We start from the raw sequence: 19642 nt of genomic DNA on the forward strand, positions 1-19642 counted from the left end.
CATAAGAACTAAATATTAAACTGTAAAAAGAAGTTAAAAAAACAATATTTTGACTATTTTCTGACATTTTAGAGACAAAACTATGAATGGATGAATCATCATGTTGATTGACAGCTGTACATGCACATCCAGTAGAGACACATAAAAACATGTTGGTTTCTGAATCCACTATATGATTAAAAAAACAAGTCATTGAACAAGAAGCCAGAAAACCAAATAAGAGGAGAAAGAAGTTCCTCTATAGGCCAGCAGATACTTCCTGTCATTATGTGTGTTATAGTTAGTGGCTAAACTCTTCCAACATGTTTAAAAAGCTCGCTCACAACTTGACGTTTCAGTAAACTTTGAGCCGCTGGTGGTTTTCTCTCTGAGAGCTTCTGAGTTTCACTTTGGGTGTTGGACTTGAACATTGACTGAGACTCATAAGGATCAAAGCCACGACCTCCCAACCTCCAAACAGACTGAGATATCTGCTCTGAGAAAATCAGCTTCTGTTTTACAGCTTTTTAAATGTGGATATATGTGACTGACTAACTAACTGTCAGTCATGTGGAAACCATGTTGGCTTTAGAAACTCTATTTACAACCAGTGAGAGATCAGGTTGGTACTAAATAACATGAGAACGTTTCTCTGACAGGAGGAGACTCTCCTTCCTACAAACTACACAGAGACACTGATGAACCATGATACAAGTCCATAAACCCAAACCCAGCACACAGAGGTTCAGTGAATGTGGTGTTGAAGGTGTGGAGGTGGATCAGTGTGTCAGAGGAGACTCTGTAGAAGGACAGAGTGCCAGCAGGACAGTCCACATACACTGCTACTCTGTCAGAGACAGAGGAAGAGGAGGAGGATGAGGAGGAGGAGGAGGAGGAGGAGGAGGAGATGGATGATCCTCTCTTATTGTGACAGACAGAGTAACCAACATCAGAGCATCTCAGAATCCAGGACTGATTGTTCATTCCAAACCAACAGGCAGCACTGTTTCCTTTCCTGCTGATTCTTCTGTAACTCACTGATATATGAACTCCTCCTCTCCTCTCGACCTCCCAGTAACAGCGACCAGTCAGATCACTTCTACTCAGCAGCTGAGGCCAGACATCAAATCTGTCTGCATGATCAGGATATGACTGATCCTCCTCCACATATGTCACCTTCCTGTTGTTATCAGACAGTTTGAGTTTTCTGTTCATTGTGTTTGGATCCAGTGTGAGTTCACAGAAATCTGATGGAGAGAACGAGACACAATACAGCTGATCAGTTATTGATCTATCCTCAGCAGGATGTGAGTGAGTGATGTTACAGTTTGATGAATGAAATAAAAAGCAGACTTACACTTCCTCAGACCTGGTGTCAACCATCGGACCCCAGCAGGCTGCAGGCTGAAAGGAGGAGGGGGGTCAGAGCAGCACGTTCTCTTTCAGCATGCTAACATGGACTTTACATGGCTCTAGTCTACTGTTTTATTATTCTCTTCTAATGTGGGGTTGGGCTTTCATACACTTTGATCCAATCTGAATCCACTGTCCCAATCCTTCTGAAACCCTGATGGAATCTAATCAGGTTTAACTTTCAACATTTACAGGAAACTTCAGTTAGAAAGAAGAAAAAGTCAAAGATTCAGTTGAGATCTGTGATCAGCTCTGACAGAGAAAATGTTTCCAGCTCTTTCTCCTCTATCACACATTGTCTGTCCATACCTGAGAGTGTCCAGTCTCCAGTGTGGATCCTCCAGTCCAGCAGACAGCAGCTTCTCTCCTGAGTCTCCTGGATGATTGTAGCTCAGGTCCAGCTCTCTCAGATGGGAGGGGTTGTCCCGCAGAGCTGAGGCCAGAGAAGCACAGCCTTCCTCTGTGATCAGACATCCTGACAGGCTGCAAACACACAAAACAACACACATGTCACACAGTGTGAGAGTACTGCTGTGTGCAGTCACATACAACAACAAACTACAAACTAACTCACTAAAAGATGAAGTGAATCAGGGAGCTCCAGAAAGTTGAGCATCCAGCCAGATGGGAAGATTCAGCAGCATGTTTTTACCTCGTCATTGTGATCCAAATGTTCAAATCATTCTAATGTGTTTATGAAGAGTGAAGCTTTTGCCAAAAGGAAGAATAAAGACGCACTTTTATCGCAGTGCTGTGTCAACTTTTCAGGTTTTTTAAAACTCCACAAAATCAAGGAGCCTCAAGCATTATATCCTGACTGGCTTTTTGCTTCAGCACCTTTTAAGGTAAACTAACACATCATTAAATGATGGTGGAACTGAAGCTTCATGCTAACCAGCTAGCCTCAGGCGGCTAACTCAACAGTATAATCCAAGTTAATTTAACGGGAAACGAACTGCCGCTCTGCAGCTGATCAGTTTTCGCCCTCTGAGCATAGCTCAATGGGTAGAGCACCCGGCCCATGTGTTGAGGCTACAATCCTCTCAAGCGGACCCAGTTCGAATCCCGCACTGAACAGTCTTATCGTGCATGTCATTACCCCATCTCTGCTTCCAGTTTCCTATCTCTCTCCACTTACCTGTACATTAAAGGCAAAAAGCCCCCAAAAACATACTTTAAAAAAACTTAGGTGAGAGGTTATAGAACAGCCATGTTCCGGGTCTGTATTCCACACTGTTACTGTATCCACAACATCCAGAAAATGTAAAGGGTGAATGTTTGAGTAATTTCATAGAACTTACTTGCTAAATATTACATAATTAAAATTTAATTTGTGGACCTGTAAAATCAAGTGTAATTAAAATCTGTAAAATCAATATTTAAACAATACAAATATGCATAGAAAGTAATTCTGTCCTGCATATCATGTCAGCAGAGACAATCCTACAAAGATTTCATGTTTTATGAAATCATTCAGATGTTAAATGTTTGTTCAATCTCTTGAACAGGTTGATGGATCCTGACCTGAGAGTCTTCAGTTCACAGTGTGGACTCTTCAGTCCAGCAGAAAGCTGCTTCACTCCTGAATCCTGCAGGTTGTTGTTACTCAGGTCCAGATCTCTCAGACTAGAGGACTGGGAACTGAGAACTGAGGACAGAGCTGCACAGCTTCTCTCTGAGAGGTTACAGACACTCAGCCTGGAGATACAATAATGAACAACACAATAAATAAACTTTGATAAAAAAAAGTTGATTCTGAACTCTTTATGATACTCAATAAAAATTCTCCTCTCAACATTACTTTAAATCTTCGTTGTTCTATTCTAAACATATTGGAGACATGACAGTATAATATGATAGAATCATTGATGAAAAGACATGTAATGATCTAAATCCCATGATATCAAAGCAAAGATCACTTTCTCTGTCTCAGCTAGTCATGTATGTGTAATTACAAAGCTGAATCAAAGAAAGATAGAGGGGTGACGATACACTCAGCTCACAAGAACGAGATGAGATGAAATTTTATTTTTTATCATTTTTTGGACACTTCAATGACAAAATATATGACCAGAAAAATAGTCTTTTATTTGACTAAAAGTCACAATTTGAAATGTTTTAACTAATCCTCCTTTAATGTCACTTTAGTTCTACTCTCTAAGTATGAATGATCATAATATGCAATATGCAAGCACTGTAAAAGGCTTCCCCCCTCCACCTCCCATACAGATATTTTATAGATAGATAATTTTGTGGTATTTATGAAAATAATTAAGCCATCTTCTCTAATAAACAACAACTCCCCTGGGGTTGAGCGTAGCTCAGCGGGTAGAGCGCCCACCCCATGTGTTGAGGCTATAGTCCTCGTTGCAGGTGACCCCGGTTCGAATCCCGAGCCGAGCGGTCTTATCCTGCATGTCATTCCCCCTCTCTCTACCTCCTGTTTCCTGTCTATCTCCACTGTCCTGTACATTAAAATAGGCAAAAGCCCGAAAAAATATACTAAAAAAAAACAACAACTCCCAACCCTTGAAAGACATCCTGACTGCAGTGCAGAGAGAGTTCAGCAACAGACTCCTTCATTCAAAGTGTGTGAAGGAGTGATATCGCAGGTCCTTCCTTGCTGCAGCTGTACACATACACAAGTAGAACAACATACTTGTGTTTTAACTTTCTAGTGTGGCTATATTTACTTTTTGCGTCATTAGGCTACCATGATCACGCTTGATTTCCGCACTCCTCCGACCTCGAGATCTCGTCACACCCCTAAAGAAATCTTTAGGGGTGTGACTGACATCTTTAATCCTGTTACTAAAAGCCTATTGAAAAGCTTCTGTGATTAGACAGGCTGGGCCTGATAATTTAGAAAAATATAAGATAGATAAACTGTGAGTTGAACTGACCTGAGAGTCTTCAGTTCACAGTGTGAAGTCTCCAGTCCAGCAGAAAGCTGCTTCACTCCTGAATCCTGCAGGTTGTTGTTACTCAGGTCCAGATCTCTCAGACTAGAGGACTGGGAGCTGAGAACTGAGGACAGAGCTGCACAGCTTCTCTCTGAGAGCTTACAGCCACTCAGCCTGGAGAAACAATAATGAACAACATAATAAATAATCGTTTTGAAGAAAAACATTTTTTTATTTTGAAGTGTTGGTTATGCTGGATAAAAATGATCTTCTCAACAGTTTAACTCAACTAGTTTAAATCTTTGTTTTTCTATTCAAATTATATTCTGTTGTAGATGTGACTGATAAATCAGAACAGACACATAATGATCTAAATCACATGATATTAAAACAGAGGTCACTCATTGGCAGACTGCGGCCCAGATCCAGACCCAGACCTGAAACCGATGAAATATTGAGGATTGTTAAATTTTGTCAGAGCATTTCTAATTTAATGGGCGCATCTTCTCCCGGTATTACACTAAAAGTGGAGCGGCCCTCAGAAACTCACAGACCACTGTCCATAGAGAATCTTCTCACGTGACGCTTATCAGCCAATGAAATCCGTGCCTTCAGACGTGTGGAGAAACTTGACCATAGACATGTATACATGTCTATGTCAGTGAGTTACACACAGAGAAAAGAGGAGAGACAGAGAGGTAACAGATAAGAGGTAGCTATTTCACATGGCGTCCTCAAGGAAAAGGAAAGTGAACAATGAAAACAGGGCTTTTTAATCCACAATGGAAATAAAGCTACATGTTCGTTCTTCCAGAGGCCATTTCAAGACCTGTATGTTTCATATGATGAGACAGTGGCCATTATTAAAACCAGCAATGTTAAACGCCACTATGAGACAAAGCACAACACTTTTGAACAAACATACCCATTCAAATCAGCAGTGAAGGCACAGAAAATAGCTGATTTAAAAGATACAATATGGTAAATACTAATAAATGTTGCTGCCACATTATGGAAATCTACTGTATTTATTTGATAGTCTACAATCTACCCACTAGACACAGATGCTGATGGAACTACAATGCTACTTCAAGCTACTGAAGAATAACTCAGACCTGCACTTGAGGACATTTTCACAAATTGACCACAGCTTCTCTCTGAGAGATTACAATGAGTCAGCCGGGCGATATAATAATAAAACAAAAAAATAAATTTTGTTAAAACATTCATTCTGGGATGTTTGTAATGCTGGATAAAAAATCTCTTTCCAAGATAAGTTTAAATCTTTGCTGTACTATTCTAAACAAGTTGTTCATGTAGATGTGTTCATGTATGTGATCCATAAATATAAAGCTGAATCAAAGGAAGATAAACTGGATAATATCAAACATCTTTAATCTTGTTAATAAAAGTCTAGCTGTCTCAGTTAGTGATCATGTATGTGTGCCATAAATATGAGGCTGAATCAAAGAAAGATGAACTGGAATATTCAAACATTTTCTTTCCTGTGAATAATAAAACACCGGTGGAAAACTTCTGTGAACCAGAACTCCTGACATTAGAGAGACTGAACTTAATAATTTAGAAAAATATGAGATATATAAACTGTGATTTGATCTGACCTGAGAGTTTCCAGTCCACAGTGTGGACTCTCCAGTCCAGCAGAAAGCTGCTTCACTCCTGAATCCTGCAGGTTGTTGTCACTCAGGTCCAGATCTCTCAGACTAGAGGACTGGGAGCTGAGAACTGAGGACAGAGCTGCACAGCTTCTCTCTGAGAGCTTACAGTCAGTCAGCCTGGAGATACAATAATGAAACAAAAAATAAATTATTTTGTTAAAATGTTGATTCTGGACTTTTGGTGATGATATATATTCTCTTCCCAGAACTGGTTAAAATCTTTGCTGTTCTATTCTAAACATGATATAGATATAAGATAAACATATGTATGCACTGCTGACCTGGAGAAAGCCATTCATGCCTGTATATTATCCTTGATTACTGCAAATCATTATACTTTGTAATCCTGCAGTCCAGTTTATCCGTCTCCAACTCATTCAACATGCTGCAGTAAGAGTTCTCACAAAATCAAAAAGGATGGATCACATCACTCCCATACACTGGCTTCCTGTTAAGTACAGATTTGATTTTAAATCACGAACAATTGTTTATAAGGCCTTGAATGGACTTGCTCCTCTGTATTTAACAGAACTCCTGGTCCCATACCACACTAGCAGAGAACTTAGGTCATCTGGCCAGCGACTCCTGTCTGTCCACAGATGCAGGACTAAGTGCTTTAGGGACAGGCCCTTCTCCATTGCTGCCCCCAAAATGTGGAACTCTCTTCCTCCCCCACTATTGACATTTTCAAGAAAACCCTTAAAACTTACTTTTACTACCTGTCACTATATATTTAATGACAATGTATTTTTATTTCGGATTCCTTTTTTAAAATTGTGTTTTCTATTTTTTGTGTGTTCTTCCTTTGTGTGAAGCACTTTGAATCAACCATGTAGTGTTTAAGGTGCTATATAAATGAAGTTGAAGTCTGTAATGATCTACATTACATGATATTAAAGCAAGGATCAGTTTCTCTGTCTCAGTCAGAGTTTACGTTTGTGAATCAAAAAAAGATAAACTAGAAAATTCTAAAATTTGAAGATTTACACAGCTTCTCTCTGAGAGGTTAAACAAACAGAGGAAATATAAAAAACAAGGAAGTAGTTGTTTTTTTCCAGCAGAATATTTAAATAATGATGAATGAATCAAACTATCTGTGTACTTACAGAGCTTTGTTGGAGGCTTTGACCACTGGCAGCAACCTCAGAAGAACCTCCTCTGAAGCAGAGTATTTCTTCAGGTCAAACACGTCCAGATCTTTTTGTGATGACAGTAAGATGAAGACCAGAGCTGACCACTGAGCAGGAGACAGTTTATCTGTGGACAGACTTCCTGATCTCAGGGACTGTTGGATCTCCTCCACTAGAGAACGATCGTTCAGTTCATTCAGACAGTGGAACAGATTGATGCTTCTCTCTGCAGACAGCTTCTCATTGATATTCTTCTTGATATACTTGACTGTTTTCTGATTGGCCTGTGAGCTACTTCCTGTTTGTGTCAGCAGACCTCGTAGGAGAGGCTGATTGGTCTGCAGTGAAAGACCCAGGAGGAAGCGGAGGAACAAGTCCAGGTGTCCATTTGGACTCTTTAAGGCCTCGTCCACAGCACTCTGGTAGAAACGGGTTGATTTGCTTCTAAACATTCCAGTGAAACAAGATATTATTGTGTTTCCTGCCAGCAGATTGACTCCAGATTTGATGAATGTCAGATGGACATGAAGAGCAGCCAGAAACTCCTGAACACTCAGATGGACGAAGCAGAACACCTGCAATAGCCCACAGTCCTCCTTTTTAAAGATCTCTGTGAACACTCCTGAGCACACTGAGGCTTCTCTGATATCGATGCCACACTCTGTCAGGTCTGATTCATAGAAGATCAGGTTGCCTTTCTGCAGCTGCTCAAAAGCCAGTTTTCCCAGAGACTCAATCATATCCCTGCTCTCTGGACTCCAGTGTAAATCTTTTTTAGCTCCTCCATCATACTTGATGTTTTTGACTTTGGATTGAAGCAATACGAAGCGGAGGTACATCTGAGTCAGGGTCTTGGGCAGCTCTCCAATCTTACTGCTCTTCACATCCTCCAGAACTGTAGCAGTCATCCAGCAGAAGACTGGGATGTGGCACATGATGTGGAGGCTTCGGGATGTCTTGATGTGGGAGATGATGGTGCTGGCCTGCTCCTCATCTCTGATTCTCTTCCTGAAGTACTCCTCCTTCTGTGGGTCAGTGAACCCTCTGACCTCTGTCACCATGCCGACACACTCAGGAGGGATCTGATTGGCTGCTGCAGGTCGTGTGGTTATCCAGAGGCGAGCAGAGGGAAGCAGTTTCCCCCTGATGAGGTTTGTCAGCAGCACATCCACTGAGGTGGACTCTGTAACATCAGTCAGGATCTCAGTGTTGTGGAAGTCCAGAGGAAGTCGACACTCATCCAGACCGTCAAAGATGAACACAACCTGGAACTCTTCAAACCTGCAGATTCCTGCTTCTTTGGTTTCAGTAAAGAAGTAATGAACAAGTTCCACCAAGCTGTACTTTTTCTCTTTCTGCACATTCAGCTCTCTGAAAGTGAATGGAAATGTGAAGTGTATGTCCTGGTTGGCTTTGTCTTCAGCCCAGTCCAGACTGAACTTCTGTGTTAAGACTGTTTTTCCAATGCCAGCCACTCCCTTTGTCATCAATGTTCTGATTGGTTTATCTCTTCCAGGTGAGGCTTTAAAGATGTCTTCTTGTCTGATTGTTGTTTCTGGTCTGTCTTGTTTCCTGGATGCTGTTTCAATCTGTCTGACCTCATGTTCATCATTGACCTCTGCAGTCCCTCCCTGTGTGATGTAGAGCGGTGTGTAGATCTCATTCAGAAGGGTTGGGTTTCCTGCTTTAGCGATCCCCTCAAACAGACACTGGAACTTCTCCTGCAGGTTAGACTTGAGTTTACGTCGACACTTTGCAGCAGGAGTTTCTGTATGAACACAATAAATAAGATATGTTGACAATTTGAAGAGTACATATTCACTTCTATTCAGTGTGGCATACTCTGTCTCTCAATAACTATGCAATTTTCATTATCTTTGCACTAAATGTCACCTGATTTATATTGTTTGATGTACTGTTGATTTCTACATGATCAGTTTAACATATAGATACAACACACTAAATGTATGGAGATGGTAACCTGGAGGTCCACTTGGGCCAGAGGTCAGTGGGGGATCCTCTCTTCCCTCCGAGTCTGTGTTTTCTTTCTCCATCTCACCCCGTCTATCACTCTCCTCTGCCTCAGCAAGAACCTCTGAATGAACAAACAACAATTGACAGAAATAGAAAATATAAATCATAAAAATATGTTCTTACAAGTGTGGTATCTATTCAGTTCATTGTAGTTTAACAGTTTTATGGAAAGATCATTAAATCATATTCAATAACAGAGACTTTGAAACTGTATTGCCCTTTCCAACATGGAAACTTGGTTGGCTTGTTCTGAACCCAATGATCCAACATTCACACTTAAACTCACACAGATCTCCATATCATTCCTGCTGCAAACTGTACATTTTCAAGATGGGTATTACTTTCAGTTTATTCAAGATGGACAAGAACATAATAGTTAAGTGTAGGGATGTGTATGTGTAGAGAAGCAGTAGGAACTCTCTTCACTGAAAAATAATTGTTCTATTCTGTTCCAAAATGTTCTGTTGGTAATGAAGGTAAAAGCTGTTGTGATATCAGTGATTGTTATTGTACTGCTGAGTCTGCACTGCACCTGTTACATTAAGCAGTTTGTAGTGTACAGATGTTATTAGAGTTTTATCAATAGACCTAAAAGGCCAAAATGACATTGTATTAAGCACAGGCTTCGGCTACTGCCTGACTGGCATGTGTAAGTTATCACATAATAGGGTAAACCAACCAAAAGGAGAAGACAGTCTCTCACACTTACTGTTTCAGGCCTACACTGTCATTAGGCTATAACATATCGCTTTCCACTGCATTTATAATGAACTGCAATAAATGTGAGCTGCTATGGAACATTACCTCCTTCATTTTAGAATGACTAGTTGTACTTTTGTGATTAACATAATGCATTACTGAACAGAGAAAGTAATATTGTAAAGTAACAAATTACTTTCAGAAACAAGTAACTACGACTGAAAGGCTCCTGGTACAAACACCACAGCAGGGTCCAGAGTCACTCACTATTCTGTAGTTCCCTGGTGGTGGAACGAGTTCCTCTAATACGCAGAGTCCCTCTCAGTCTTTATAAACAGATTAAAGACTTCATGAATAAATAATTCTGCTTCTATCCAGTCTGTTCACTGCCTGTAGGAACCTACAGCATACCAGAGTTGGTTTCCATTACAGGAACTTATGGTTTATCCATTGTTACTGATTCTGCTTTTGTTTCCATTGTGGGGAGCTTCACACTAAATAAAACTAGACAGCCGCCCCCGGCATCTTGCACAGTCAGTCAGAACTAAAGAAGACTTTTGGATGAGAGGAGAAACACCTCAAAGAATCTAAAACAAGTCTAGCGACCATCAACTGAGATTAAATCTGCTTGTTTTAGTATCTGCTCTGCTGAGGTTCCAAGCGAGCCGAGCTGATACTAAATGTGACATCATCAGACTGCCGGCCTCTGATTGGTCAGAGAGTCACTGGAAGAGTCATGAGCCGTCCCACACAAGAACCTAAGTCGGCATTTTTAAATACCAACAACAGCGTTACAGAGATTGGTTTCTCTTCTCTTGCTTTGTGTAGGAAGGAAGGAAGGAAGGAAAGGAAGGAGGGGAAGGAAGGAAAAGAAGGAAGTGTGTGTGACAGAAAGACACATACAGCAGGAGGAAGGAAGGAAGGAATGAAGGAAAGGAAAGGAAGGAGGGGAAGGAAGGAAGTGTGTGTGAGAGAAAGCCACATACAGCAGCAGGAAAGAAAGGAAGGAAGGAAAGGAAAGGAAGGAGGGGAAGGAAGAAAGTGTGTGTGACAGAAAGCCACATACAGCAGCAAGTACACCATCGCCTCCATGTCCTCCATTGTTTATGTGTTTGTGTCGCGATACTCGCATACTAAAAGGAAGTCACAGCAGTTTTGCGCAGCCGTGCTATGACAACCCCGCCCACGTTGAGGAGGAACTATGAAGTAATGGAAAATGACCTGGTACCAAACTAGTCGAGTAGTGCTAGAACTGTATAATGGGAAAGCGCCACAAAACAAGTCTACCGACCATCAGCTGAGCACTTCTAAATATCTTTGTAACATTTCAATCTTTCCATAACTTACCTTCAGGTTCTGGGAGGAGTGACAAACGTTCCACTAGATCATTACGATTGATTTCCTTCAAAATATTTCTGGTCACTTTAATGGCGTCTTTACAATATTTCTGGACCATCAGATCCACTGTTGTATTTCTGTTGGCTTCTTCCAGTTCACACTTTGGGAGGCTGTCCTCCAGCGTCAGGTTCCACTTGAATTTATCAAATTCCTCAGATTTCAAATCCTCTAAACACTTAAAGAGGGTCTTTTTAAGCGTTGCCATCTTTGATGCTGAGACCTAAAAAGAATGACAAACATCTGTATTTGATTAACAATAACACAATGAATTTTCTGGAGTACAAAAACTGAAGTATTGATTGATATTATTAAAAATAAATAATAAATAATAATAAATACTTTATTTTTGGATAGGGACAGTGCATATTGATGATGATTGATATTTAAACATCTCTGTAAACATGCTGGATTATTGCAAAGCTGCTAATTTGCGTCTGTAGTCCCTAGTGAATAATTAAAAAGAATACAAATAGAAGAGACAGCAAATAAATAGATAAGATAGAACACACGCAATACAATACACAATCAAAAGGATATCAGATCCAGACAGGATACAGCAATGTAATAAACAGTTCAGCCAGTGTCAAGTCCAGTTAGTGGTCGCATTTTTGATTAGATTTGAGCCAATGTTTTAGTTGTCCTTTAAAAGAAGAGTATGTAGGGCATTCCCTTATTGTGGAGGGAAGACTATTCCAGATGTCCCCCCACCCACAACAGACAACACATTCCTCCCATACGTGGTGCGCCTGTGGGGAATCTCACAGTCTCCTCTATCACATGCCCTGGTGCTCAAACCTCCCATAGTCCTTTTCCTTATGAACTCATTCAGTGGTGGTGGAGCAAGACCATGGAGACATTTATACACAAAACAAGCAAATCTAAAAGTTTTGAAATTATGGAAACTTAAAAAAATATGTTTATTAAGGGTATTGCAGATATGGAAGGATAAGGGTTTTTTATCCAGAGTCTTCAGGGCTTTTTTATAGAGAGATTCTATCGGTTTAAGTGCTGTCGTACATGCCAGTGACCAGCTCGTTAAGCAGTAGTCTATATGTGAGAGGATCATACAATGTAAAAACATCAAAGCTGTACTGTTGGTTAATGAGTTCCTGATCTGACTGAAATTTGCCAGGTTGTATTTGACAGAGTTGGACACTTTTTTGATGTGTTTCCTGAATGAAAGTGTCAAGTCCAGGATGACTCCCAAGTTTAACAAAATGAAAAACAATCCGTAAAAGAACGATAAAAAGTCTGACAGCAAAGGTTCCAGACAGATACGATCAATTTGCAGCAATTAACCATAAGACAAAATTACATGTAATAAACTAAAAATACAGTTTTAAAAAGTTTTATGGACTAAATTAATTAAATTACAGTATATTATAGTTGATAAATGTTAAAATCCATGAAAAACAATGACTTTCAGGTTAATCTCTGAGAAGCAGTGACGTCATTGGTTCTCAGAAGAACTACAGCATGTTTTCTGTAGGAAAACAACAACTGCCACAAATGGTTTCATAACATTTCTGAGAGGAACAGCTGGACCATCATTATTTCATGTGTTATTGGTCTCTTGATGTTAAATTACGTGAATAAATCTCCTCCATCATTTGCTTTAGTCAGTTGTCTTTGATCTGAAAGATTTACATTTTAAATGATGAACACTTCTCTTTATAGTTGTGCCATTAATAATCTGCTTTGTGTCAATTACCTGAAAGCTAAATATACAGCATGTTTGTGTATAATTGCTAAACTGAATGCATCAGATGGTATTTGTTGGAGTTTAACAAACATCCAGCAGGTGGTGCTAACACAGCAAAAATAGAGATGATGCGGTGCATCATTTGGACTTGTTGAAGTATGTTATGTTATTGTGCAGGATGGATGTTTTGTCATGTTTGATGTTTGACTTTGTAGACTCAGAAACAACCTGAAAGTCCTGTAAAATCAGCAGCGTGTAGTGTTTAAAGTGTGAAGACAGAGCTGCTTAGAGAGCGGTAATAACGTCTTTTTTCCTTTCTGATCTGAAGTCAATGATTAAAATGATAAATGGTCAGAAAGGTAAGATGTTATATTTGACTTTTACACATCTGACTAGTTAGAAACATCACATAATCATTTATAACAGTAGTTAAAGCAACGTTGAAGGTTTGGTTTTAACTTTAGTAGAGATATTTTATTATCTGATGGTGTAAATAATTCTGTATGTGTACACGCTCTATGTCACTTTTCTCTGTCATAGACACACATACACACACACACCAACCCAGTCTTATGGCACTTTGTGAAATAGTCACAAAGTTTTTAAAAAATGAACAATGTCTATCAAATCATTTTAGTTTTGTGACGTTTGGACAATCCAGTAACATCTTCCAAACCCAAATCTACACCCATGAGTTAAAACAAAATGTGAACACAAAGTAGTCTACGTGTGGAGCTCAGCACACAGTGACGTTAATCTCCTGGTGGAAGCACCATCCAGATGTTTATTGATAGATTGGAGCACACTGACCTGTATGTTGGAGCTGTTGGGCTCCTCGCTGGATGAGGCCATTTCTTCTCTTTGGCCGGGTTGCTGGTCTAGTTGTCTGTGTTCTTGTTTTCCTCTTCCATTACACACCTGTTCTTTGTTTCTTCATGATGTGCCCCTGAACTTCCTCTGCCTGAGTAAAACAATAAGAGGATGATAAAAAAGTGAACATTAGTCTGAGGAACTTTTATTTAAACTGGCATCTCAATTTGTCAACTATCAAAAATCATCAAACCTTAAAACTAGTTTTAAAAATCAGATTTAAGCCTGTTTGGATTCATTTAAGAAAGGAACTGTCAGAAATTCAGGTTTAAGATGCTAGAAACTGGAGTCGCCTGAGTTTATGAGTTTATGAGTTGGAGCGTCTTTAATTTCTTTTAATTCACTGTTCAGAATCATTTTTGGTCATTTTGAGCTGAAAAACAGACTGAATACTTTACTGAGACAAATGAAGAGCAGTTACCTGGAAACAAGTCTAATAATCTACGGTGCAGATGGTGCCTGACTGGAGGATTTATCTGATGAGAAAAGTTTCATCATCCAAAATGATGGTTAAATTAACATTTTGTGGAATTTCTTTATTTGCAATGCAGAAGTGAGATGTAAAAATCTGATGAGTCAGAAATGACTGAAGGAAGCAAGTCACTCTGCTGTTAGTTTGGCTCGATGCAGCTTTTAAGATCTTTGGAATATTTGGATCACAGCCTGAAGTCACAATAATTCTTGTTATTGTCAAGCGACCTTGGGTTTTATGAAAGGCGCTATACAAAATAAAGTTATTATTATTATTTATTATTAATATTAGAAGTGTCCAGTTGGAGAAATAATGACATTACATTATTCCTGGTATTGATTCAAGGAAATCAACTGGAGCAGATAAATTGCAGGCCTTTTTTCTTAAATTGTCATCACCATTGATTACAGAATGTATAACTCATATTTTCAACCAGACTATCTCTGGAATCATCGCCATAGTCTGGAAAACAGCATCTGTCCTTCCCCTAGGTGGTGATGAATCTATAGTTAATAATTATAGTTAATAATTACTGCCCTATTTCCACACTGTGCTGCTTTGCTAAAATCCTGGAATCATTAGTTAATAATCAGCTCAGGTCTTCTCTCTCTTTGTTCTCTGTACTCACACCTTTCAGTCTGGTTTTAGGCCAATGCATAGCGTCATATCTGCAACCTCCCTGGTTTTAAATGACATTGCACTTGTCCTAGATAGCAAATTATCTTGTGCTGCTCTGTTTACAGACCTGTCTAAGGCATTTGATACTGTTGATCAATCAATTCTATTACAAAAAAAAGCCTGTATCACTTTGATTCTGTCAGTTGTCTATCGTTTAAAATCTACCTCTCTAATGTATGATGTTCACTCTGATTTTATAAATATTTTGAGTTAGGTCCAATATTGTTCTCAATTTACATGAATTATATTGTCCCCTCTTGTGAAATTCCACCAAATTACATGCAGACAACAGTTTTATATTGTTCCTGTCGGTCTACTGCTAAATAAAGGCGTCTATGCCAACAAAATCTTTAAAAAGAATCATCATGACGTTCATGTGAAGAGAAGCTGAACGTTACATTTACATTCATGAGATTTTAGACCTTTAACTGACAGATCATTGTGTGTGTCTGATAAATCATTAATAAATCATTAATGATGAACTTTGACCGCAATAAACATTAATTATAATCTTTCATAAACAACCTGAGTTTACGTGTCAGGATCTGATATAAGGAGCTGCTTTTATAGTTTTATGAGTTAATGTTTAATTGAAACACAGTCAGATTGAACAGTGAGGATCAAACAGTATCAACTGTAATGTGAAGTGTTGATACCTTTAAATGTTGGTAACCTGCAGCACCTGATGAAGACACACACACAGGTTCATTATTATTCTGCAGTCTGACAGAAAAACTCATCAGGAAATCAAAAGTGTGTTTCTACATGTAGACTCTGATTTAAAGGCAGCCAGCTGTTATTCTGAGGATTTACTGCTGGATGAACTTTGTGGCATTGAGTCTTTAACAAAGAGCAGAAATCAGTGATGAAGTGATGAGAGTCTTCTTCTGTTCAGGAAGTTGGTCATCAGACTGTAGGCTATGAGGTTGTGGATGTGGTGGTGTGAATAAATACTCAAACTAAAAGACATCAGTGTGGATCTGATGGATCACCTGCAGCAGGCTCTTCAACACTACATCCAGTACATAGTTTAGCAGGGAAGCTACTTCTCCCTCACAATGATTACTGATTAACTTTGACTTCAACAAAGTAGTATCAAAGATGATAGATGTGAGAAACATAATCATCAAATGTTCATTAATCATGTTTGATTCCAGTAAATCAATCATTTAACAACATGTAGATTTATCCTCCAACATGAAAGTTCTTCAAACTTTATGATGAAATAAAAAACAAAACAAAGCAAACTTACAGTTAACAGTCCAAACTGATCGACGGCTGTCACTAAGTGTTTTCTTCACAGGTGAGCTGTTTCCTGATAAGTCAGAGCTCCACCTGTAGAGGAGGCGGGACAGGAAGGAAGACTCAATACGTGACCACAGTTTATGGATGTTTTTCTATATTTATTGTTGTATTGATGGTTTCTCAGTGTTTAATTGTGTGCTGTTAGAACAAATAATCATGTTTCCTGTCGGTCTACTGCTAAATAAAGGCGTCTATGCCAACAAAATCTTTAAAAAGAAAAAAGAATCATCATGACGTTCATGTGAAGAGAAGCTGAACGTTACATTTACATTCATGAGATTTTAGACCTTTAACTGACAGATCACTGAGTTCATTGTGTTATAAAATAACTGATAAAAATCATTAATGATGAACTTTGACTTCAATAAACATGAATTGTAATCTTTCATAAACAACCTGAGTATCAAAGACCAGACTGAAGTCCAGATTGTGTTTAAGGATCTGATATAAGGAGCTGCTTTTATAATTTTATGAGTTAATGTTTAACTGAAACACAGTCAGAGTGATGTACTTCACAAAATCAATCCACAGATTAAAAAAAGGCTTCTCAAATGAAAGGTCTCTCAAAATACACAAAGAGGGACAGAGAAGCAGAGTGAAGCTATTTCAGCAATTATTCAACAACACACGGATGCTGTCACTGTCATTCTTCATCCTGCCACCAGATGGAGACAAAGTCAACAAAGCTTCAAATCCTACAAACACTGATCATTAATCATTTGTGTGTGGGTCAATGATGGAAAATGAGTGTGCAGGCTGATCTGTGTTGTGGCTTTGTGTTAGTTGACGATGTGTCTTCTCTGGTTACAGAGAGCTGAAGTGCTGCCAGTCAGCAGATATCAGAAACACAAACAGCAGATACATCAGTGAGCACACTTTTCTGAGCTTTCTGCGCTCAAACTGATTATTCAACTCAAACTGGATGAACATGATCTACTCAGCTGAAGCATCTGATACTAGCTGGGGGTTTCCACCGGGTCCGTCAGCGCTACGGTTTAGCTCCGTCCTCTGCCCGGTGTCAACTCATACCGGGAGCGTTACAGCAGCGGAGCTCTGGGAGAGAAATCTGCCTTTAAAATGAAGTTGCACTGTTAATAGAGTAATTACGGCAGCCCAATCAAATCCGAACGAGTGCCTTTAGTCTACCGTAATTACTTTAGTAGCAGCACAACTAAACGGCCCGATTTTGTTAACTTGCTCAATTTTGGTTGATTTGATAATTTTCTTTGATGTTTGTGCTGATGTCATGTGTCAGTAGCTACGTAGCTAGATGGAGTCTTTATCTGACTGTTTTATTCCTGTTTGTTGCTGAAATACGATCGGGAGGCTGCACGGGTTGTTTTATTTTGAAAGACGGAAGTTTTATTATGCCGATTCTGTGTCTGACTTCCTGTCTAGTGCGATCTGCTCTGTTGAGCTTGTCGTGAGTTAGAAACAGCTCCGTCACAAATAGAAATACTGCGGATTGATAGCTGCTGAGACCCGGAGAGAGTAGCAGTCAGCAGCTGTGAGGGATAAACTGTATTTGATGTAGACTGATGACAGTGTGCAGCTGCTGCAGCTCTTCTATTAAACTCGCTTCACTGAAAAATATGCAACGTTTCAAATCCATCAAATCATGATTGACACAAAGCTTGAAAGAAATCCACATTTATTTTTCAGGCCACATCAGCCAGCCCTAACTTATTGATGATGTAATAATAGTGAGACAGAGAAAGCTGCCACCAGCTGCTGCACTTCTACTATCAGTCCACTAGATGGCGACATGAAGCTGCAGTGAAGTGAAGAGCAGCACACATGATGCATGGAGGAGCATTTACATTCACTGACTCACTTTGAGAGGAAGCTTCACTTTCATTCACATTCAGTCAATTAAACACCAATAAACATGTAAATAGTTTTTTCTCTTTATGTTGTTGTCACATTAGTAGAGAACATGACGCACAAACGTCGTCTGACTCATAATAAAATGAATCATATAAAATAAAAACTTAATCTTTGAGCGTGAATGTGGAAACAAACAGGAAGTCTCATTATTTATTTATTTATTTATTTGTTCCGATCATGGCAATTTTCAAATCATACAAACAAACAAACATGAAAGAAAAAAAAACACAACTATCATCTGAATCATATTCCATGACGGAAAAGGAGCAGGAAGAAGAAACTCTTATTTAAACAATAGAAACAGATGGTCTGCCTAATTACAGTTACTCAATACAACATTACCATCACAAGAGAAAGAAATAAATGATCTGTCTCAACACTTTACACACAATATAAATCCTATCTAGTTCATACAATGCAAACATTCTTTCTTTAAACTGAAATATATTCAAGCAACCCTTTAAATCCATCTTTAAGGAATTCCACAGCTTAACGCCAGAAACAGAAATACACATCTGCTTTAAAGTTGTTTGTGCAAATTGGTGCTTAAAATTAAATGTCCTGCTTTGATCTTCATTATTAGAACTAAAAATACACAAATTCTCTGGTAATACTTTACATCCTGCCCTGAACATGACTGTGAGTGTCTGTAGTTTCACCAAATCATCAAGTTTCAATCATCTTCATTCAATAAATAACCTGCTGGTGTGTTCTCTATAAGCCACATTATAAATAACTCTCACTTCATTGCTTTATAATATAACACGTTATTCTGTCCAAACACGACTCTGTTGCATCTTTAACAGGTTTATTGTCAGAAGTGGAGGGTGAAACTAAAAAGGAAAACACACAATACAATCAAAAAATGTACGTTACATCTCTAAAAATATGAAAATAAGCAAAATGAAATATTACCTACACTTGCATGAATTTACAAATAAAAAGCCACTTATACTTTCCAAAGTGCAAAATAAAACATCTCCAAAGACCAAACAATGATTAATTTGACACAGGAGTGATAAGATGCAAGTAAAAGCATATGAATACTAACATAACAACCATACATACCAACGATGCAACCTCAAACAGATGTAAGCAAGAATGCTAGCACATGCTCTGCCACATGTCTTTTCTCTGCCATGTCACACATGATGAATAAAGTTTTTTCTTACAAATTAACACACTACCAAAAAGCGTCAGTAGGTGGCACTGTTGTACCCTTTGAATCTACACACAATGAAATAAAATAGATTAAATGCTTTTTTACAACTAAAACAGAACACACGTACTTAGCCTTATTCAGAACTAAAATATTCTGACACACTTTTGATTTTACCTGAGCTATATGAGCTTTCCATGTCAATGTATCATCAATGATTCCACCTAAGAACCTAAATTCTGACTCTATCCATTGAAACTCCTTCTAAAGGAAGTGATATATTCGCCTCCCTTCTTTGATGGCCAAAAATCATAAACTTACTTTTGTTCAAAAT

The 19642-nt window shown here is 38.8% G+C and overlaps 1 protein-coding gene across 1 annotated transcript; it reads right to left on the minus strand.

Annotated features, from left to right (window-relative positions):
* Nucleotides 1-654: 654 nt before the first annotated feature.
* On the minus strand, nucleotides 655-13789 carry LOC128382758 (NACHT, LRR and PYD domains-containing protein 3-like). The gene is made up of 10 exons (XM_053342770.1): nucleotides 13748-13789; nucleotides 11185-11455; nucleotides 9086-9199; nucleotides 7081-8872; nucleotides 5918-6091; nucleotides 4296-4469; nucleotides 2917-3090; nucleotides 1702-1875; nucleotides 1337-1383; nucleotides 655-1226 (listed from the first exon to the last, which is right to left on the minus strand). The coding sequence occupies exons 1-10, from the start codon at nucleotides 13787-13789 to the stop codon at nucleotides 655-657; spliced, it is 3534 nt and encodes a 1177-aa protein (XP_053198745.1).
* Nucleotides 13790-19642: the final 5853 nt, after the last annotated feature.

The sequence above is a fragment of the Scomber japonicus genome, chromosome 21, assembly GCF_027409825.1.
Source record: "Scomber japonicus isolate fScoJap1 chromosome 21, fScoJap1.pri, whole genome shotgun sequence".
In the NCBI taxonomy this organism is placed as follows: domain Eukaryota; kingdom Metazoa; phylum Chordata; class Actinopteri; order Scombriformes; family Scombridae; genus Scomber; species Scomber japonicus.

Bases quoted from the DNA above. Each gene is read 5' to 3' on its own strand.
- LOC128382758 (XM_053342770.1), bottom strand. From the start codon at position 13,789: ATGGCCTCATCCAGCGAGGAGCCCAACAGCTCCAACATACAG. The intron at 1,876-2,916 runs GTCAGGATCCAT...GTGTGTTTGCAG, and splicing joins TGTGAACTGAAGACTCTCAG to CCTGTCAGGATGTCTGATCA. The intron at 1,227-1,336 runs GTAAGTCTGCTT...TCTCTCCATCAG, and splicing joins GACACCAGGTCTGAGGAAGT to ATTTCTGTGAACTCACACTG.